General features: G+C 40.1%; 1 protein-coding gene across 1 annotated transcript; it reads right to left on the bottom strand.

The window, feature by feature from the left end:
- Positions 1 to 6,022: 6,022 nt before the first annotated feature.
- On the bottom strand, positions 6,023 to 18,688 carry LOC311258446 (aquaporin-4-like). Its single transcript, XM_084354705.1, has 5 exons — positions 18,418 to 18,688; positions 15,657 to 16,113; positions 11,601 to 11,765; positions 9,376 to 9,456; positions 6,023 to 7,036 (listed from the first exon to the last, which is right to left on the bottom strand). The coding sequence occupies exons 1-5, from the start codon at positions 18,450 to 18,452 to the stop codon at positions 6,788 to 6,790; spliced, it is 987 nt and encodes a 328-aa protein (XP_084210831.1). The 5' UTR covers positions 18,453 to 18,688; the 3' UTR covers positions 6,023 to 6,787.
- Positions 18,689 to 23,217: the final 4,529 nt, after the last annotated feature.

Raw genomic sequence — 23,217 nt, 5'->3', positions numbered from 1 at the left:
TGCGGATGGCCAAATCAATCACCCCGTCCAAGGTGATGGGGGTGTCATGTGAGACCAGTTCATCTTTGATATAGTCAGCCAAACCGTGGAGGAAGGCATCACAGAGGGCTGAACTGTTCCAACTGCTTTGGCTGGCTCTGGTGCGAAAATCAATTGAATAGTCTGCCACCGTTCGCTCACCTTGCTTCAGTCCCAACAGTCCCCTTGTTGGCTCGGAACCACAGTTCTCGAATCCAAAAACCTTGCGAAGCTCAGCCGCAAACAGGTCAAAGGAAGCACAGGCTGGAGACCGTCTCTCCCACTCCGCCGTTCCCCACAGTCGAGCTCTGCCTGTCAGGTGGCTGATGACAAATGCTACCCTTGCCGGTTCCGTGGCAAAGGTGCGGGGCTGCAGGGCGAACAGGAGAGAGCAGTTGGTGAGGAAGGGGCCACAAGTCTCTCGATCACCGTCGTAACGCTCCGGGGTTCCCACCCGGGGCTCAGGAGCATCTCTGGGCGGAGAAGAGGCTGGTACAGGTGCAGGAGCAGAGGCTGATGCTCCAGAAGAGGGGGCAGACACAGCCGATGGGGAGAGCTGGGAGAAGCGGGCTGCTAGCTGTTGCATCTGTCCGGCTAGCGCTGCTAGCGCTCGTCCATGAGTCTCAGCAGCTTGTCTGGCTTCAGCAGCAGATGCAGTCAGCACGGCCTCATGCTGCTGCAGGACGCCCTCAATCGTCTCGAGGCGACTAAGTGGTGTGGGATTGTGTGCTGGGTCCATAGCTGGCCAGATTGTACTGTAACGGGTATGGAGTGAACCCAATCGCAGCACAAAACGAACCAGGTAGTTAGTCTTCAACAGTCTTTATTCAACAATTTCTAAGCAGGCACACAGCAGACCTGAGGATGTGAGCTGGAGAGGTGAAGCTGACCAGGTGGGTCTCTTGGTGGAGCAGGAACAGGCTGAGTGCCCACCAGCCACAGGCAGACGAGGAACAGGAAACAGGCAGGCTATATTCGTGGTCGGGGACAGAAGGCTGGTAGATTTACCGGGGCTGAGACGTGAGGTGATGGCCGGGGGCAGATCGGGTCGATACCAGGTAGGCAATCCGGAAACAAGAGCTGGAGAGTCAGGCATGGGAGCGAAGACAATCTGGCAAAGAGTGAGTGGAGTGAGGCTGCCTACATATATACTGGCTTGATTGGAGATGGGGAGCAGGTGAGAGCTGTTAGACTGCTGAGGGGTGTGGCTGAGCAGCAGAGCAGGGAAGTAGCAGAGCAGACTGTGACAGAGAGGGTGTCCGCCTCCCGGACCAAAACAGGAAGATGGTTCCACAGAAGAGGAGCTTGATAGCTGAAGGCTCTGGCTCCCATTCTACTTTTGGAGACTTTAGGAACTACAAGTAATCCTGCGTTCTGGGAGCGTAATGCTCTAGTTGGGTGATAGGGTAATATGAGCTCCTGGAGATATGATGGTGCCTGACCATTAACAGCTTTGTAAGTGAGGAGAAGGATTTTAAACTCTATTCTTGATTTTACAGGGAGCCAGTGCAGAGAGGCCAATACAGGAGTAATATGATCTCTTTTCTTAGTTCCTGTCAGTACACGTGCTGCAGCATTCTGGACCAGCTGGAGACTCTTTAGAGACTTGTTAGGGCAGCCTGATAATAGAGAATTACAATAGTCCAGCCTGGAAGTAACAAATGCATGGACTAGCTTTTCTGCGTCTTTTTGAGACAGGATGGGCCTGATTTTTGCAATGTTACGTAGATGAAAAAATGCAGACCTTGAAATTTGTTTTATGTGGGAGTTGAAGGACATATCTTGATCAAAGATAACTCCCAGATTCCTGACGGTGGTGCTGGAGGCCAAGTTAATGCCATCCAAACTCGCTATATCATTAGATAATGCATCTCTAAGGTGTTTAAGACCAAGTACTATAACTTCGGTTTTATCTGAGTTTAACAGCAGAAAATTGCAGGTCATCCAGGTCTTAATGTCCTTGAGACATGCATGGAGTTTAGTAAGCTGATTAGTTTCATTTGGCTTTATTGATAGGTATAACTGTGTATCATCTGCATAACAATGAAAGTTTATGGAGTGTTTCCGAATTATATTTCCTAGAGGGAGCATATATAAGGTGAATAGTATGGGTCCAAGCACGGAGCCTTGAGGAACACCATGACTAACCTTGGTATACAGGGATGACTCATCATTAACATGTACAAACTGAAATCGATCCGATAAATAGGACTTAAACCAGTTTAATGCGGGTCCTTTAATGCCAATTAAGTGTTCCAGTCTCTGTAGTAGAATGTGATGATCAATGGTATCAAATGCAGCACTAAGATCTAGTAAGACCAGGACAGAGACAAGTCCTTTGTCAGAAGCGATTAGGAGGTCATTTGTAACTTTCACCAGTGCCGTCTCTGTGCTATGATGTGCTCTAAAACCTGATTGAAAATCCTCATATAAACTATTTTTTTGAAGAAAGTCACATAGCTGGTTGGCGACTGCTTTCTCAAGGATCTTGGAGAGGAAAGGGAGGTTGGATATAGGTCTATAGTTGGCTAAAGCTTCTCGATCAAGATTAGGCTTTTTAAGAAGCGGTCTAATTACAGCTAGTTTAAAGGATTGTGGTACGTATCCTGTTAATAGAGACAGGTTGATCATTTCTAGTAGAGATGTGCTAATTAAAGGTAAAGTTTCTTTCAGCAACCTAGTTGGGATGGGGTCTAGGAGACAAGTTGTTGGTCTAGATGAAGAAACCATCGAAGTTAGTTGGTGGAGGTCGATGGGAGAGAAGCAGTCTAAGTATAAGTCAGAATTTACAACTGTTTCTGAGGTTCCTGTGTTTAAAGATACAATAGTGCCAGTTGAGGGCAAGCGATGATGGATTTTGTCTCTAATAGTTAAAATTTTATCATTGAAGAAGCTCATGAAGTCATTACTACTGAGCGTTGTAGGAATACATGGTTCAGTAGAGCTGTGACTTTCTGTCAGCCTGGCTACAGTGCTGAAAAGAAACCTGGTGTTGTTTTTGTTTTCCTCTATTAATGACGAGTAATAGCTTGCTCTGGCATTGCGGAGGGCCTTCCTATATATTTTAAGGCTATCTTTCCAGGCTAAGCGGGATTCTTCCAAGTTGGTGGAACGCCATTTCCTTTCAAATTTCCGTGATGTTTGCTTCAATTTGCGGGTATCCGAGTTATACCAGGGTGCTAACCTCCTGTGTTTTATAGGTTTCCTTTTCAGGGGGGCAATAGAGTCCAGTGTTGTTCGCAATGAGCCTGTAGTGCTATCAACAAGATGATCGATTTGTGAGGAACTGGTTAGCGGAGGAGTCCTCTATTATATTAAGACATGGCATTGAATTTAGTGCCAGCGGTATAATTTCCTTAAATTTAGCTACAGCACTATCAGATAGACATCTAGTGAAGGAGTTTTTGCCTAATGGTGTGTAGTCCAGTAATAGAACTTCAAAAGTTAGTAAGTGATGGTCTGATAAAAGAGGATTCTGTGGAGAAACTGTTAGATTTTCAATCTCGATACCATAAGCTAGAACAAGATCAAGGGTGTGGTCAAAACAGTGAGTTGGTTTATGTACACACTGAGAGAAGCCAATAGAGTCTAATAATGAGATAAATGCAGTACTAAGGCTATCATTAACGACATCCACATGAATATTAAAATCACCTACAATAATTACTTTATCTGATTTGAGGACTAGACTTGATAAAAACTCAGAGAATTCAGATAAAAATTCTGAGTAAGGACCAGGTGCTCGATACACTACAACAAATAGAACTGGCTGTAAAGTTTTCCACGTTGGATGTGAAAGACTCAGAACAAGGCTTTCAAATGAGTTATAATTTAATTTAGGTTTAGGAATGATTGACAGACTTAAGTCATAAATAGCTGCAACACCACCTCCTCGGCCGGAGCCTCGAGGAATGTGAGTATTAATGTGACTGGGTGGAGTGGATTCATTCAGGCTGACATATTCTTCAGGATGCAGCCAAGTTTCAGTAAGACAGAATAAATCAATATTACAGTCTGAAATTAAGTCATTTACTAGTACAGCTTTCGATGACAGGGATCTGATATTTAGGAGTCCGCATTTAATTCTCTTGTCTTGTTTTGAGATTGCAGAGTTGCTGTTAATTTTTATTAGATTTTCATGCACAACTCCTCTTCTGTGGACTTTTGATTTGATTAATTAAATTAAATTAGGTGGTCGGTGGGCAGACACAGTCTCAATGAAGTTTTGGGTGTGCAACTGATCTAATGGAAGCTCAGAGAAGCGTGTAAGACTGCAGCTCTGCCTCCTGGTCTCAACTCTGGGTTGTCAGGCTGGTTGTTGGCTAATGAAATGGGTTAAATTTCTAGAGATGAGAGCCGCTCCGTCCAAAGTGGGATGGATGCCGTCTCTCCTAATGAGACCAGGTTTTCCCCAGAAAGTCCGCCAATTATCAACAAAGCCCACATCGTTTGCTGGACACCACCTCGACAGCCAGCGGTTGAATGATGACATGCGGCTGAACATGTCATCACTGGTTAGGTTTGGCAGGGGCCCAGAGAAAACTAAGCTTTGTATGTCATCTTATTTTAATCAAAAAAAAAAACCCCACAACAACCTGCATGTTGAGTGGCTCGATGTATATGATTAAATTATTTTGTTTATTTAATGTACAGATACAATGGATTTCAAAGATTGGTAACTGACAAGAGTGGTCAATAGTGGTTTAGGGCTATATGTGACAATATGAACCTTTTGCAGTGGACATCTTACAACACAATACCTTAAAAACTGATGACTGACTGGAGCCTGCCTCATCGGCACTGTACTTATAACATTTCATGCTAACATACCAAAAACTATAGCCCAAAAGTGAAATGCTAAATATTAGCATTTTAGCATGCTAACATTAACACTGGGCTTATAGCACTGAGAAAACATACAGCTCAGATGAACAAAGCTTTAAAGACAAATTGATTTCATCACCACCTTAGACACCAAACTATAGTTTCAGTAGTTGTAAGAATCTAAGGCTGGGTTGCACCAGATTAGATTAGCTCTTAAAAATTAAGCAGAGCACTGTTGCACTATTCAAAATTCATCTCTGCCTAGTAAAGTTTATCTATGTAGCCTAAACCAAAGTTAACCAAAGAGTTGAATCAATGTGTAGATGCTTCCCAATTTAAAATAAATACATAAATAATAACAAAGTATAATGGAGGGGGAACATTTATTTCTTAATAGCTAGTTAGCAAAAAATGAGCTTAACTGTTAGTTACATAATGGTTTTAAGAGTCATGTTAATTTACTACTGGTGAAAACCCAACATTTCCTAATTTTGTTGCTTCATGGTTAAAGCTTTTAAATGACAACATGACATGTGACTTATTGTGAAGAATTTATAGGAAATTAAATGTGCATTTTACTGAATTAGTGGAGCTTTGTTATGGCAGATTCTTTGATAATGCTGCTGGGAGAAAGAGCGTTTACAGCACTTTATCTGACTGCTAGTCACAGCCATAGAGAAGCCTGTTGCTTTTAAATTAAATACGTGCTGTTTAGTTAAAGACACACCTTGAAGCAGATATCCTTGTTGTAATGGAGACAAAAATCCCAGCTGCACTGGGCTAAGGTTGGCCAAGTCCAACTGAGTCAAGCCAGGCCAGCAGGGGAGTGAAACAGCTGCATCTCTTTCACTCCCCTGCTCAGTTCATTTAAAAAAAGACAGCCATGTTAAAAGTTAAACCTCCTCAAATTTAAGTTTAGAGTTTTAAGCTAGTTTTAAAGTTTACAACATACATACATACATACATACATGCATACATACATACATACGTACTCACATACATACATACATACGTACATACATACATACATACATACGTACATACATACATACATACATACGTACATTCATATATACATATGTACATACATACATACGTACATACATACATACATACGTACATTCATATATACATATGTACATACATACATACGTACATACATACATACATACATATCTGAAAAGAAAAAGAAAAAACAACAACTGTACTCTTCCATACTGGTTGAAGGGAAGCCGTAATAGTGGCTATATGTCAGGAAATATTATGTTTATTAGTTATGAAAACTTAATGTACATAATGAATTGTATTGAATGTATTGTTGGCTTAGTTCATAGCACACTGTACTTTCCCTGCTGCGAGCCATTAAACGTCAGGACGAATACATATTCAAGCAGGAGGCCACTGAAGGAAATAGAAAGGTAATATTATGTAAAAATAAGTTGTAACATTGCTCCTCTTTTGTTATGTGTTGTGGAGCTCTAAAGTAACTTTACACTACATCTTTTAATTTGTCAGTATATTCTTTTCTGTCCATGACTGAGGATGGGGGATATGTTTCAATGTCTCTCCTCCCTGCAGTCTCTTTTAGTCTGTGACATTCAATCATAGAGGCCATTTCCATCACAGGAAAGGTCCTATGGACAATAATAAATAAACTGTGTAGGTGCAGCCCAAGCAATTTGTATGCTGTATATTTCCAGTTTGTCCTCTAAGTTGGAATAATAAAAATACAAACTGCATGAGCACAAACACACAGTTCTAGCAATGTCACTTATTTTTTTCTCATCTTTTTCTTCCATTTTACTGGCAAAAAGTCCGGCAGCTCTTCAGTTGATATGGACAAACACAATCTGACTGTTTGGCACCAACGGAAGGTTCCAATCTTAGGTCAGTGTCCGTCAGAGCGGGTCAGCAGTCTGGACATCACTGCTGTGTTTCCCTCTAGTCATACAGAGGACAACACTTCCTCTGATATCTCCCTCTCTCTTTCCTTCCTCTCAGCTCTCTCCACATCCATGACAGTGAAGAGAGGCTCCTGGGCTGTGACTGAGTCCTGCCGGTGCTTGGTTGCAGTGAAGGCCGTCTTGATGAAGGCATCAGAGTAACGTTTCTTCAGCTCTGGGTCCGGACAGAACAGGTATTCATACAAGGCTGCAGCCAGAGCCCCACCCAGAGATGGACCCACCCAGTACACCTAACACACACACACACACACACACACACACACACACACACACACACAGAGAGAGAGAGAGAGAGAGAGAGAGCATTTAACGTCATGCTGCGCATATCAAAACTTGGACTTCACTTTTTAACAAGAGCAGTTGACAGTGAAAATATGTCTTCATTACAATCATTAACTTGATATATAGAAATATCAGGGCTGTCAAGCGATTTAAAAAAAATCAAATTAAATCAAATTAATTACAAGCTTTGTGATTAATTAATCAAAATTAATCACATATGCTAATGTTTGCCGTAAGCATTTAAAAATATTTCAATGCAAATGGCTTTTGGTAGATGAGTGAGTCAATAAATAAATGGACATTCTAAACCAATATTAAAATATTTTAAGCTTGAAGTTTCTTGCTGCATAAATTGAACAGGTGCTCCTGTCAACAGTTCCATCTGGGCGTTTGTACCACTACACTGTGATTTTTTAAATTTATTTTTGTGATATTTCCTGAGAATGTTGTACAGTTATGGACAAATAACTTAATTTTGCGCTTAAACTTACAAAAGGTAAGCTGTTGCTAAAATGGAATGGACTACAGTACTTTAAAGTCATCCACTAAGCTTGGTTTCTGGTGTGATAATAAAAGCTCATGGTTGCATATAGGCTCCACGCAGAGCAGATGCTGTAACCTAAGCAAGGGGCCTAGGCTGTAGTGAGCATGTATACATGTGTGCTGGCATGTCTGCATTGCTGACCATGGTGAGCAGATTGCCAACTGTACAGTACTTTCCCCTTAAAATACATTGAGTCCTTCGGCTCACAGCTGTGGGCTAGAGAGAGCAGACAGGCAGAGTGTCTGCAGGGTGTGCTGCGGCTCCATGCAAATCCAGCTTGAGCAACTTGGTTTCAGCAAGCCAGCTTTCTCCACCCGGCTGTTCGTTGAGGGGCAGCCTGCCCTTCAGACATCTAGCCTGTCCACTCTCTCACTCTGGCAGTGAAGAGAGGCTTTGGAGGAGGTGTGTAATCCAAGAAGAGCAACAGCTGGCCGGTCAGGAGGGACTGCAACAGTGGAAGCATGTGGTGTATTTACTGGGGAAACTACGGGTCACAATCCCCGTTATTAGCACTGCAGGTAAGCACCGGATGAGAAGCCAGAAAATGCGTGGCTTCCATGCTTCTGGGGAGGTGAATGTCAGGCTGCCCTATTGCGTAGCACCTATGAAGAGGCTACATAGGTATGCCACTGATTCAACAATTAAAACCACATCCCATTCTTTGTTTGAGAAAGTATGTCAACAGTTAGAAGCTCTGGCTGGGGTGGGGCTTTAGTCATCGGCCTCAATCATGTTTACAAAGCTACTGGTTAAGAGTGTGATGAATCTGCTTCTTATTATTCACATTATTTTTCCTATAATTTATTAATCAAAATGAACCCATTATATTGACATCCCTCATACACACACACACACACACACGCACACGCACATATATATATATGTACCCTAAAATATATATATGTGGCCCTAAAACCCTAATATATATATGTATATATATATTAGGTGTATAACAGTACACAGAATTCACAGTTCAACAATACAATATTATTATATTATTTTATATTCATATTTTCGTATATTTCTATTGTAATTTTGGATTCTATATTGTTGTGTTGTCTATGTTCTTGACTGTTGCAGTAATTAAGCTTATTTTTTTATGAACTAAACACCAAGGAAAATTCCTTCCTCTAAAAAAGAGTGGCAGTTATAGCATCCATTATTGTACTGATATTTAGTTTTTGCACTATAGAATTTGTATTTATTGCTGGTTTCTTGTACCTTTGTAATAAATGGCAAAACATGAAGGGCTTTTGTCGACAATAACTGAAATGAAACATTCCAACCTGCTGGAAAGGCTTTTGTGCCAGGTTTACTCTGATTATATTACTCATTTTGATTGCTGTAGTTTAACCACAATGCAACACTAAGTGGAATTGGCATAAGAGCTATTTATGTAAATATTTGTATAAACCGTCATAGGGGAAATAATAACTTATCTCGGCGTTGAACATGTTTTAATAAAGAGTTATAAAGTGTCACAATCAACCAGAGGCCCTAGTTGCCTCCACAGCATTATATCATCATTTGCATCAAGAAGGCAAACATTAACATAGCTATGTAATTATGATGCCCAGCCAAATTTACCATGGCCCACCCAAAAACTGAAATCCTGGTGTTGTGCCTGCAATGAATGTGACTCTCTGCTTTATTATGGGGAAAAATTGTTTAACTGAAGAGAAGGACCGCTGAGACCAGACAAACAGCTGATACTGAACAACTGTGCAGAAACTGCTTAGTTACCCAGTGGTTTTCCCAGCGCCATGTGACCACAGCTGGGCCAAAGGATCGGGCAGGGTTCATACTGGCTCCAGTGTAAGGAATCTGAGGGAACAATCACAACCAACATTATACGGCTGTCATGATCACAAGAAGCATGGAAAAAGAAAGACACTGAGAGATTCAATGTAGAATATTACAACAAATCCTCCAAAGTAAATTTAAAAATACACTGTTTGTATTCAGCCCAGTGTTACACCAATATATGACCCGGTGATCCAGTCGAGGTCAGCGGAGTCACGGTTTGCGTAACCTAGGCATGAAAATTACATGCCAGTATGTAGGTGCAGTACAAATTGGGGCCGATAATGACGTAACAAAGGATGAACACAGTAAAAAGAGCCAGAAAGTCCATGTTGGAAGGTGGTTGGGAAAGTTTGTGTGGTTTGTCCATAGTAATTTCACCCAGGTGACCAACATTTGAGTCCCATCTGAAGCCAATAGTCATATTTACTGTTTTAAGAAAACACTCAAACCATGATGTTTACCTAAACCTAACCAATAATTTTAGTGCCTTTATTCTTAAAGTGTAACTGGACATATATTTGTTATTGCCAACTTGACCACAGAATGAGACCGTGTAGTTTTCACTGTAGACAAGGCCAAATGTGACAGTAGACCAGCGGGCCTACACTCGGATTTTCTGATCTAACGCAGCTGTTAGCAGTATGACATCAATTGTCAGTGCCTTCCGAAATCAGTGTTTTGTTTCTCTACAAAAAATCTCAATTACTTTCATGCTGCTCCCCACATGTAAGGGAAATGATAATCTGATACAGCCATAACAACTGTTTAGTTTTTTTTTCATTGATACTTACTAAAAAAAGTATCAGTGAAAACATAACATAAAGTAAACATAAACATAAAGTGTAACAACACTAATTTCACACATTATAGTGTGTTCACAGGTTTTGCTGCATATGTAAAAAAGTAGCATAAAGTTGCACTCTGGTTCTGCTGTCAATTTTGATCATTTGTTTTAAAAAAAATTTTTTTCCATAACAAGTCCAATAGTGTTGTACAGATGCAACAATAGACCAGGGGACTGCTTTTCAAAATCTGGCACCTAAATTACCCACAATGCAACTTAGCCACTACATGACATCACTGGAGGTAATTTATCTCATTCATGCAGCTCCTCTTAAACCACAAATGGCTTTATACCACCTTTTTCACATATGCAGTAGAACTCCCCAAGGCTTGTAAATACACATTAATTTATTTTAGTATAGCCCTTGTAAATTGTCAATTTTTGCTGATTATATCTACCCTCAATTTACATTACTTTGTAAACATGTCTTGTTTGGAATCTGAATATGACTTTCTCTTGGTTTTATCTAATTAATTTACTTTTATTCTAACAAAATGTTATTTTCATAAGTCAAACTTTCCAAATAGAAAGCCAAACTGAGCTACTTGTCCATGTGTAACGATACACTCGCATCTATAGCTGATTTTATTTTAGTTTCTGTATACTTGCTCTACTTGTTTCAAGAAAGTTCAATAAAAAAAAATACACATCACTGTTACAAAAATGTGCATTTTAGTGTTTGATGTCTGATATCTTACCTCAATGGAGCAAAACAACTTTTTTGCGGTTAGAGAAAATGGTGGTTTGGGTTAAAATAACTACTTTGTTCTTGGTGAATGGAAGAACTGGCCTACTTGGTTAAGGAAAAGAACATGCTTGTGGAAAAGAGAAAAAATCAACAGTCTCCTGTGGCAAGATATAATATTTAACATTTCCATATTTAATTGTTAAACATGACAAGACCTTTAGTTGAGTTGAGTACTTACATTATTCTAAATGTTTCCAACCATGTTCAAACTCAGAGAAGTTTCAGTTCTTTGTACAATATAACTTCCAGGAAAGAATCAGAAAGTGAGGAAGGAAGTCAGCATATGAGACTAAATAAATAAGATTATATTTATTGCAGGACTGGACTGCATTGTATTGTAGAGCTGTTCCTGTTTTTCAAGTATTTCAGTATAAATTTCTCAAATTATTTACAAAAATGGCATCATTGAGAAAATGGAATATTCAAAATGCACATGGCAAGAGATGACATCACAAGTCTAACAGCGATATGACTGCAGCATTTTGAGCCATTTGTGTCCCCATTGTCTATAGGTTATTATCTATTTCTATGTATGTATTTACAACAGCTGGACAAGTGTTGTGTACTTACGGCAAAAAGATGACCAACACATACAGACACGCCAATAGCCAAAGCAGAGGAACCCTTCAAGTCATTACGTTTGTGGTCACAGGTAGCAAACACAGTGAAGACCAGTTGGAAGGTGATGAAGAGTTCTACAACCAAGCCATTTCCCACAGAGATGCTTGTATTCACCTGTGTTGGAAACACAACGGCAGCATAGAAATACATCATCAGATATTAATAGCCTTTAACACAGTGTATTAAGATATTATCTGAATACAATACATGCAGGACTTATAGCAATCTGACTGCACTGCAATCTATACACTTCGCCCTAGAGACAGTCTGTGTGATTGGATTTCAACCAGGTGTGAATGCAAAATGTGCTCGCTCTCTCTCAATCCTAAGAACAAAATCCAACCAACGAATTGAAAGGTCACCTTACACCTAACTAACTTGAAGGGATACTTTTACTTAAAATTGAAAGAAAATTGATGTTGTAATAATCATAAAATAAGACATAGCATGCACATGATAAGAATGATTTATGTACAGTTATTATCAATATTATTAATGGTAGAAGAGTAATTCAAAAATAACTCTTAAGTTATTTCGATCTATAGATTTTTAGTTTAGTGTGTGTGTGTATATATATTCAAATATATATATATATATATATATTAGGGCCGGGACTCGATTAAAAAAATTAATCTAATTAATTAGAGGCTTTGTAATTAATTAATCGAAATTAATCGCATTTTTAATCGCATATAAATATTTGACCTGAGAACAGTGAGAAGCACTTTTTTTCATATGGGTTTTAGTATACCATTGAATAATGACTGAATACATGAGCTTAAGCAAGAAAACATTGTTTATTTTTTTTTCAAGGTGGTACTTAACCTAGACCTACAGACTAGGGATTCAGCAGTGACAAGGATTTTTCGGTAAAGTTTTAACTTTCACTTTCACTTTCAAGGCCAGCCTGAGAGAGGAGCTGGACAGCGTGTTGTGGTTGGTGTAACGCGTTGAAAGTCCAGCTGTCTTGCTTATGTTGCTATATGTTGCCAGGGCGGGTCAGAGCGCCATCCCTAGCTGCTCTCATGTGTCCAGTCACAGACACGATCTGACGACTTTCAAGGCCGGCCTGAGAGAGGAGCTGGACAGCGGTGCTGTCTCGCTTATGTTGCTATTGCCAGGGCGCCAGTGTCGGCGGCTTTTTAACTCGTTAAATAATTGTGCTCCAGTATAATCGGTACGCCTGAAACTCATCTAGTGAGAAACGTTCTGCGGTGCAAAAATAAGTGCGATTAAAATGCGTTAATTTTTTTAACGCGTTAATTTTTGTGTAATTAATTCATCTTAATTAACGCGTTAAAGTCCCGGCCCTAATATATATATATATGTATATATATATATATACATATATACATGTGTACACACACACACACACATATATTGATACTGGAATGCTTGGAACTGTATTACATCAGCAGGACACTAACAGCCTTAATCAAGAACTCAGTGGGACTGTGGAAGACAAATCTGCAGGCCATATACCATGGAGATGCTGTCCCCACTGCTTTTCTGCATAAGCCTGAACCCCCTCAGCCAGATCATCACAAAGTGGCTACAGATGCCGGTTTCGGAGCAGGGCAATCATCAGCCACCTCCTCTACATAGATGACATCATGCTGTATGCCAGGAGTGAGCAAGACATTGACTCACTGATTCACATCACCAGGATCTACAGCAACGACATCAGAATGTCATTCAGACTAGATAAGTGTGGTTGTATGGTATAGAAGAGAGGGAAGATGAGCCAAACTGAAGGGGTTGAACTACCAGAAAGCAATATAGCAGATGTAGACAAGCAAGAACTTTGGGTTTCCGCAAGCAAATGGACACCATGGGGACTACAGCAAAGCAGCCACAGTCAAATAGCTAGAGAAAGGCAAATCCTGAAAAGTCATCTAAATGGTAAGAACAAGGTCCAAGCAATCAATACCGACCGCCTGCCAGCCATCCGATACATCTCTGGCATATTAAGCTGGCCAAAGGAGGAGATAGAGGCTACTGATTTCAAGACAATCAAGCTCCTCACAATGCATGGAGGGTTGCACCCCAATCCCAGTGTCCAGAGGTTGTACACTAAGCGGAAGGAAGGAGGCAGAGGACTAATGAGTATCAAAGCCACTATCCAGGATGAAGGCCGGGGTCTACCACACCAGGCAGGACCCCAGATGCAGGCTGTGCAAAGATTCCCCCGAGACAACCCAGCACATAACAGTGGGTTGTAAGATGCAGGCAGGCGTAAATGGAGAGCCCCAACCAAGTGACTGGCATAGTGTACAGGAACATCTGTACCTGGTCTAGCATGGGCTGGAAGCCCCTAGGTCAAAATGGGAGACACCTCCGAAAGTGGTGGAGAATGAGCAAGCCGGGATCCTGTGCAACTTCCAGATACAGACCGACAAACTGTTGATGGCTAACCAACGAGACAAAGCTGTGGTGGACAGAAGAAGGCAGTGGTGATAGATGTAGCAATCCCAAGCAACAGCAACATCTGAAAGAACACGAGAGGCTTGAGAAATACCAAGGACTGAAAGAAGAGCTGGAGAGGATGTGGAAAATGAAGGCAACAGTGGTCCCCGTGGTAAAAGGAGCACTTGGGGCAGGGGGCCACGAAACTGGGAGAGTAGCTCCAGAAGATTCCAGGAACAATATCCGATATCTCTGTCCAGAAGAGTGCAGTCCTAGGAACAGCTTAGATACTGCGCAGAACCCTCAAGCTCCCAGGCCTCTGGTAGAGGACTCGAGCTTGGATGAGGGAGGAGGAACACAAGACCGCCCACAGGGGTCAGTGGGTTTTTTTGTTTTTTTAATATATATTGCATTATCATTTCCAGCATAGCCTCAAGCTGTGCATGTACCAACTTTTTATTTGTTTAATGTTTTAGTTTATTACGGTTCTAGGTGAGTCCTTTTTGCGCCCCTCTTCTTTGGGACAGTTACATTTTTTGTCTGTCTGTTACACCTGGTAGCAACTCCTAGCTAGACTGGTTAACAGAGCCAAGGAGAAGTTAAAGATCCTGGTTGAAATCAGCAGGAACTACTGTGACTGCAGAGCGAGGGGTTAACTGACGGGCAAAGAAGAGGAGATATACTGTAAGCCATATTCCCCCTTCATCATCATGTAGAATGTGATTTCTCTGGGTAATGACATGGACGAGCTAATGGTGGATTATCAGGGCCAGAGGGAATATCTGGAGTGCAGTGTAATGTATTTCACTGAGACTACACAGGGACATCCCTGTGTTTGGAGACTTGACATTGAACATTTAGAAGTGGGTCAATTTGTCCGTATTATCTGCCCACCAGGTGTTTACACATTGTTGTTGTTTACATCCCACCCTCTGCTGATGCAAAGCATGTGATGTCATCCACTCAGTCACAACTAACCAGAAACACAACTACCCATATTGTGAGTTCATTGCGGGGCTCATAGCTACATCACAGGATACATCAACTTCTACTGTATGTGGACAATATTTATTGAGCCTTGACTTTAACCTGTTTCCCCCAACATTGAGCCCTGGATTACCAGGGACATCAAGGCCCTCCTGCATGGAGCACAGAGATACCAACAAGGGCAACATTTTAGTTAGGAAGGCCAGTTCTGTGATTGGAGGAAGAGTTAAGCTGGACCCTATGGCGGTGTAGACAGAAATAAGGATCATAATCATATACATAACTATCCTGTATTCATTACATTAAATATCAGTTACTATGACACCTTTTTCATTTTTTGGGCGTTTTTTCCTGAATCTAACCAGGAATCTAAAGATCAGAGGGTGCCATAAACTGTACAGGTTGTGAAGCCCACTGAGGCATTGTGATTAGTGATTAGTGATAAATATGTTAATTTTAGAAAATCAACGGGCTCAGTCCAATTACCTTTTGAGAAAGAATAATAAGTAGGATAGGAAATAACAGATATCAGAGAGGAATGAATTAGGTAACAGTGCTACAGGGAAAAAAGCAGAGACAGTTAGTCATGGCTTTTTAAAAAAATAGACTAACCGTGGTGACCCCCATGCCACCTCGAACAGAGGCTGGGGTGACCCCGAACAGAATGGCAGCCCCTACTATGGCTCCTACACACTGGGCCAGCAGGTAGAAGAGCGCTTTAGCCATACTGAGCTTCTTGGTCACCACCATGGCCACTGTGACTGCCGGGTTGATATGAGCACCACTGATGTGCCCGAAGCACTGCACCATGGTGCCGAGACTCAGGCCAAAGCAGAGTGAGATGAGCACCAGATCAGGCGGGCGGGGATCCTCCTTGACAGCCTCCCAATTGATGGTCGAGCCGAGGCTGAGCAGGACGAAGAGCAGCATTGCGAAGAACTCACCACCCACACAGCGCCAGAACTCTTGAGTCCAGATACCCCTGAAGGCCGTCATGGCTTTTTCTTGAGAGCAACAAGATGGAGGCCAGAACTGACAGCGTGGTGTACGGCAGGGGAAGCAACAACTCCTGGAAGTGATGACAGAGAAGTCATAAATCAATAAGAAAAGACAAAAAGGGAAAAACAAAGCTATAACACCGAAAGTTTGAAAGAGGAGAAATGTGGGACTGAGACCAGAGTTAGCTGTAAGGGCTGTGCCTTGTTGGCAACAAGTGATCCGTATTTAACAACCAAATACATTGTCTGTAAATGCTCTTCAGAAGGAACCATCGCCAACAGCGCCTCTTGCAAGATAAACATAACTGGCATGGATTAGCAATAGCATGAATATTAGCAGGGATATTGATAGCTGTCACTCAAACAAAAGTTCTCCCTCTGTATCGAGGAGTTGCAGAGTTTATTCATGGTCAAACTGTAACCTGTACTGTACATTTACTGCCACTAGACAACTTCTCTGCTAAACTTCTCCCTCTGCTCTGGTTGTTAACACCAGTCTGCTCTGAAAGCAATGACTGGAGCTATCTCTCCTTCTCATGCTTGACAACTCACACACTGCGCAGTGCTGGAGCCTTGCTGCTTTTATAACTCCTCTTGGAGGATGACGTATGACTCCCAGATTCTTCTATTGTGATATGTCATTATTCCGTATAAGGAACAGCTTAAATTTAGTGACTTCAAGCACAAATTGAGTTATTGTTCAAGAAACATTTGGCAAACACTGTGGCTCATTAACACTGCCAGGAAAGGACTCAGAAAAATATGAAATATCATGAAAATATAAAAAATACACTAGATGGGGACTTTTAGGTTAAGGGGTGGTGGTGGTAACAAAACAATGTTGACTGTCAACAACTGTTAAACACACAGTATGTCTTTTCAGCCATGGGAAAAAGAAGAAGCTGAATACTGCTTGTCTTGTTTGGTTAGAGAGTGATCTTCGACAACGCCAGTTATCTTAACTATCAATATTTTATATTGCAGTTCATGAGTTATATATAATACACTACACTATAAATACACTATAATACACTAAAGTAAGAGTATTACGTAACTAATATTAATACTGTATGCACCACACAAGCAAATAAACAGAAACAACAGGAACCTTAAAGTGACACATTATACTACCTAACATGGAGGCATTAAATAAGAACCAAAATGCTCCTATCTGACTCATTTAAATGTAGATTATGTTGGTGTATCTGTCCTTTGATTCAACTGGAAACAGTCATACCATCACTGGTCCAAGAATTTCTTACAATGATCTTGTGGTCCACTTCTCACTTTTGTAGTGAATGCATGGGAACACAAACACGCTGCTTCTTTAAACTACAGTATGTTTAGTTTATTCCTGAACCTTTGCTGCATTTGCATTTTGTTCACGTGTTCTATGTTTATTTCATAAATGTATGAATACATACATACTTATGCTCTGTATAAAATTCAATTAAATAATGTTGTGATTATAACATGGTTGTCATGGTAGCACAACGAGCACTAATAGCAGAGGAGCAAGTAGCAAGAATAGAAATTACAGCAGATGTAGCAGCAGTAACAACAGCACAAGAGGTCAGGTAACCTAAGTCTTTATTATGAGTTCAGGCCACATCCAAAAGGCCACTTAACCACAAAATCAGTAAATATCTAAATAATCATGGGTGTAACGATATAATCCACAGTAACTGTGACTTACTGTACGCCTCAATCTAAATGAAGCATTTCATATCACTGACACATTTTGTTTGTGCTTAAATCTAAAGCAACCATGGTCAAACATTACAGATATCTAACTATAGAGTCACCTCCATTCTCCACAAAATGTATGACAGCAACATGGGAAAGACCGAAGCCAAAAGTAAGTCTGTTCCTTTTGCGGATCCCTGTGGTGAACTGCAGCTCTTTAGGTTAAAAACCACGCGATTTTTTCCTCATCATATTTATTTTTACTGTTCCAAAGTTTTATTAAGGAGTTGTTGGCAGCAGCAGTAGCACTCATAGTTAGTAAGAACAGAGGGAGCAGATAGCAGCAGCAGTGTCAGGATCAGGGTCATTACAGCTGCAGTAGAGGTGACTGGCGACTAGTTTACTAGGTGAACTGCTTTGTCTTCTCCTGGCTGTCTCGAAGGTCCACCGCTGTGTGATAATATGACACTTAAGTCATCCACAGTTCGAAACAGCAATGATGCTAATTGTACTGAAGAAAAAATAAATGAGTGTGAGCCATGCTGCTATCATTCATCTAATAGCTACAAGCCTATTCGTTACAGCTGTGAGTTAGAAAAACAGAAAAGAAGAAGCGGCTCGTCGCTGCTGTGCTGCAGCCTCTGCTCTAATCTGTCCCAGCTCCTGTGCGTCTTTACGCTTGTACTCACCTCAGGCGCGCCACAGCCCCGCCGCTCTCCGTCATGACTCCAGCCTGGCTGGTGCGTCTGTCTTTTATAGCGGGGGTGTGAGTGCCTGCGTGCGCTCTGTTGCAGGCTGGTTTATCCTGGATGGGACCAGGTGCGGACAGAAGCAGCAAATACAAATGAAATAACCGTTGACTAATGGATTTTAAAAATAAAACGATAATGTGATCATTAGTTGGTAATCAGACAATAATAATAGTAGTAGTAATTATAATAGCTATATTTGTATAGCACCTTTCCAAGAGCAATGTTTAAAGAGTGCTTTGCATGAAAAAAAAAAACAGCAACAAGTTTATAACAGACCAACAATCAAAAGAGTCAATTAATATTGCATTAAGAGATCCAACATCAAGTACACTAATAAGACGTAATGAGACGTACTTTTTTGTGAAAACAAAGAAAGAACTAGAAATAATAAGGTCTTTATTAGACAGTAAACATTGACAGTTATATCCTCAGTAATCTAATACAACGTAATAACACATCATTTGTATCAAATTAAGCAAAAAGTAGAATAAATATAGTCTTTATTAGACGGTAAACAAAGACAGTTATAAGGTAAGAGAACTGATATGACGTAATAATCCATAATTAAACATAACATGTTCTATTTATATTATTTTACATCCTCATACTCTTAAATACCTAAATCATGCTGTAATTAGAAACTGCGTATAATGCATTATATGACATAATACATACCAAACCGAATTATACTCAAACTAGAAACCAAATAGAAGATCGCCATACACTATTGCATACAATTTTAAAAGATCATGCAATAAGAAATCAAATGCAATGCCATATCAGATCCTAAAGATGATGATAAAGATGATGCACTTATTTGGGCTTTATCTAACATAGTGTCACCTTATTACAGAGTCTGTTGTGCTTATAACAACCTTTTTAGACCCTTAGAAGACATTCTTAGAGGTTAATTAATAACACATTACAAGAAAATTGTACTACAAATATGAGATTAGGAAACAAAGAAATAAGCGTAGACTTCTTTATGTTCTTCAGATCTGAAACTGTGTTTTCCCCAAATATTAGTTTTTTGTGTGATGATAACCTGCTCATGACCTCATAACCACAACCCTCTTGAAATAATGCAGTCCATGATATTTTCACACAGAAGTAATTGTGTAACTTCTTGTTTACCAGCAGTATTTAGTTTTATGGAATTTATCATTTATCAGTTATCAGAATTTTTGTTTTATTATTTTGAGCTTTTTGCTGTTTTACATGTGTTTTCCTGTTGAGTTGTAAATATTTTCACAAAGCTCGAGGGACACATGTTGCAAATAAGCTCAGGCAATAATTATGTTGTGAGTATCACCGGTCTATGCTATAAAGTTGACTATATCAGATATGTTAAGTATGGGTTGTCAAGCTGACTTCTGGAAATTGAAGCCCAGACAAATCTGTGAGAAGTCAGCGGGTCACCCAGTGTAAGATGCTGCTTATAATGTTAGCCAGAACACTGATTGTTTTGGGACTGGGTGAATGCCTCTGACTTGTGTGCACCAGCACATACGGTCATATTTGGATTAATCACAAATACTATACCTGAAAGAGCTGCATTAAAGCCCTGTCCCAGTTCACTCATGTAACTTGATTAAGAAGTCAACTGTGCAGTTCATAACAGCCAATAGGCAGCTCTCAGAGGAATATTTGATTTGCTCAGAGTCTGCTTTAAAAACCAACAATCATCTGTGAGACTAAAGTGTTGCATCCCATCCCCAACATGAGGCCCACGTGTGATAATATAACTTAATTAATTCAGACAGATTCCTGCTGCAGCACTTTAACAGAGTTTAATTATTAAGGAAAATTAATTAAAAGGAAAAAATCATAGTTTCCTGGTTTAACAGACAGTGTATACTAAATACTGACAGCTACTGTAGATCATCTCACCTCTGAATCATGAAGAATGTTGTGACGAGTCCAGAAACATAAAGAAACAGTTAAGCCAAAAGTGAAAATACACTCTTTATCTACTACGCTGATGGACAGTCAGGTGAAGCTTCATAGTAGATGAGAAAAAAAAAACAACTGAAAAAAAGGACATAAAACGTCTCCATGCAGTCTCCGGAAGCCCCAAGATCCCAAACTGAGTAACAAAGATGTTATTTACACCATTCTTAAAGTGAAACCTTCACTGTGGCTATAAGCTTAAAGCATTACTGGCACCCTCTTTTCAAATCAATTTGGGATTATGGGGCCTCCAGAGACTTTGATTACACCGGATGATGCCATTTTATGTTTTTTTTTGTTGTTGTTCTTTTTAAGTCCCCATCTACTGCAGCTGTATGGGACAATGCTGCAACACTGCTTTGCTGATAAGCTCCAGAAATGTTTTGTGGAGAATGAAAGTTCACCTGACAATTTAGATAATGACTGAATTTTCATTGTTGGGTGAACTGTTTCTTTAAGAAAATTATGCAATCATTTTTTTCCAGCTAGAATTTTTTTCCCTTCATAAGTACTGGAAATGAATCCATGCTTTTGTGTCCATGCTTGATTATTGTAATATATTTGCTGTTTTTCTCCTAAGATGTGGTAAAGTTTGTTTTTCCACTTCATCCAATTCAACTGAAATAAAACAGTTATATTCCTTGCCTTTCTAAATGTTATTTCTGTTTATAAATTCTAGTTTGTCTATCTTGTGGTTGTTGCAATCCTTCTTGTTTGATACTTTTATTGTGAAAATCTTTGCAGCATTTGTTTTGAAAAGTGCTATAAAGCCAATGAGAGCCGGCCAGCCCATCATACAGAACACAGTCTGGAGTCTGAATGTGCTTGAAAAACAGCAGAAAGCATCCAGTCTGAAGAGCATGTACACATTACCAGAAGATTACAAACCACTAAACACAACAGATTGTATGCCAGAAAGCCCGCTCTGCGTGTTGTCACTATTATTGTTTGCAAGAGGAGCCTCAGCGCCCCAAATCTCACTGGATAAATACTGACACACTGCTGAGACACAAAGCTGCTAGTGTTTATGCTTCTTCATGCAAGCTGACAGAGTAGCCCTACCGCTGTTACATCATACACACAGCTCATCCTATCTGTTATGTAAGTGTTACACAATATCAGTTTACACACATACAGTACTGGCAGAAATGTGTGAGCGAGTTGATGAGGACAAAAAGTAATTAAAAAAGGGAATAAATGCAAAACTTGGGACAATGGGGCCACTGTCCAAAACAAAGAATTGGGTTATGTAAGATGTCTAGTTACAGACCAATTGTTTTCTATTTTAATCATTTATCAGAAAACAGAAGCACCGCACTTTTCTTCAGCTGGTTTAATGACCCAAATCTATTTTAAAAGTTAAGGATCTAAACCTAGCAGTTGAGCAGATATAAAGTTATTAGATTTGAATCTAAATATAATGGGAAAGGTCTGCATGGGAGTTCTGTTCTGTCAAATGTCTTACTTATTACTGTAACTGTATTTTACTGATGAGATATAGAAAAACCTTGCATACTGCCATGTACCACTTCTCGTGACTAATACATAAATACTATAAATACTTTAAACATTTTAATAAACCTTTTTGGAACTTCACAGCAAAACAGGTCTGCATCGTTCTCCTAAACAACTGAAGTAGATGGGGTCTTGCGTTTAAACATAAAAAAAGCAACCAAAGTAAACCATGAAATGGCTCCATACAGCTTGTTTAGTGTATACCAAGTCCCAGGAAGCTTGGATATCCCAAATTTATATGAAAAGATGTTATTTACACCGTTTTAAAGCTGAAATCTTCACTGTAGCTGACTATGAAAAACTTCACCCAAATTTCGGCATAGAGGTGAGTAGATACTGACTGAATTTTCAGTTTTGAGTGAACTTTTCCTTTAACATGCACCTACTTGCACCTGTGTTACTGACCAAGTCTCCCCTTTAGGGGGGTGGTCTTGTGGGTAACCTGTGTATGTGACAAAGTCTTGCGGGTTTGTGCATGCTATTATGGTAAGTTACTTAAGTCAACCATGATGTGTGTAGCTAGGCTCAGTTTGCACCATTCTACTGAATGGCTGTATGTTGTTATGCAGCCACAGAAGAGAAATTAAAAGCCTCTGTTTCAGAGCTGTAGTTACACATTATGAGTAACAATCAAGTTAATCACAAAATCTGGCTTCAATGGTATCATTAGTGTTACAAACAACAACAACAACAACAACAACAACTGTGTATGTATTGATAGAATGATTTCAGAATATTATAGAATGTTTTGTTTTCTTTAGTGATTTTTTCTTGTCTTTTCTTTTCTTTTCTTCTTTTTGTTTTTGTTTTGTTTTTTGCCTGCAGCAACAAAATGTTACCAACAGAAACACTGGAACCTTCCCTGCACCTGCGGGCTGTAGCAGTAACTACCCACAACAGCCAGAACTCTGCAGGGAGCATAATAACATTTGGAAATACAGGACAAAAGGAAAAACTAAACACAAGGAGGAATGTTTCGTTTCAGATTTGATAAACAAGTCAGTCACTTTGCATCCCCATATTTTGACTCTTTAGAGATGGTTATCTGTATTTTGGGCTAACCTGTCCCAGCCCTCAGGCTGATCCAGGGGGAGCTAGCTCAGTTGCTTGTAGAATAGCCTGTGTCTTGTTGTTATTCATGTTGTTTGCACTTGCAGCAAAGATGATGTGTGAAGCCATGCATGCTGATAAGATACAGGTCAGTGGACAACAAAGACAGATTCAAAGCAACTGCATGATGATTGGTGGTCAATAATTCACTACTTTACCATG

The sequence above is a fragment of the Pagrus pagrus genome (assembly GCF_965226575.1).
Source record: "Pagrus pagrus genome assembly, chromosome: 6".
Classification (NCBI taxonomy): Eukaryota; Metazoa; Chordata; class Actinopteri; order Spariformes; family Sparidae; genus Pagrus; species Pagrus pagrus.
The sequence above is the reverse complement of the archived record's forward strand: the minus strand, read 5'-3'. Positions and strand labels throughout refer to the sequence as shown.

Excerpts from the sequence above, each read along its gene's own strand:
- LOC311258446 (XM_084354705.1), bottom strand. The coding sequence starts at position 18,452 with ATGACGGAGAGCGGCGGGGCTGTGGCGCGCCTGAG. Across the intron at positions 16,114-18,417 it reads GGGGCTGTGGCGCGCCTGAG|GAGTTGTTGCTTCCCCTGCC; the intron begins GTGAGTACAAGC and ends CATCACTTCCAG. Across the intron at positions 7,037-9,375 it reads GGCGCTGGGAAAACCACTGG|GTGTACTGGGTGGGTCCATC; the intron begins GTAACTAAGCAG and ends TGTGTGTGTTAG.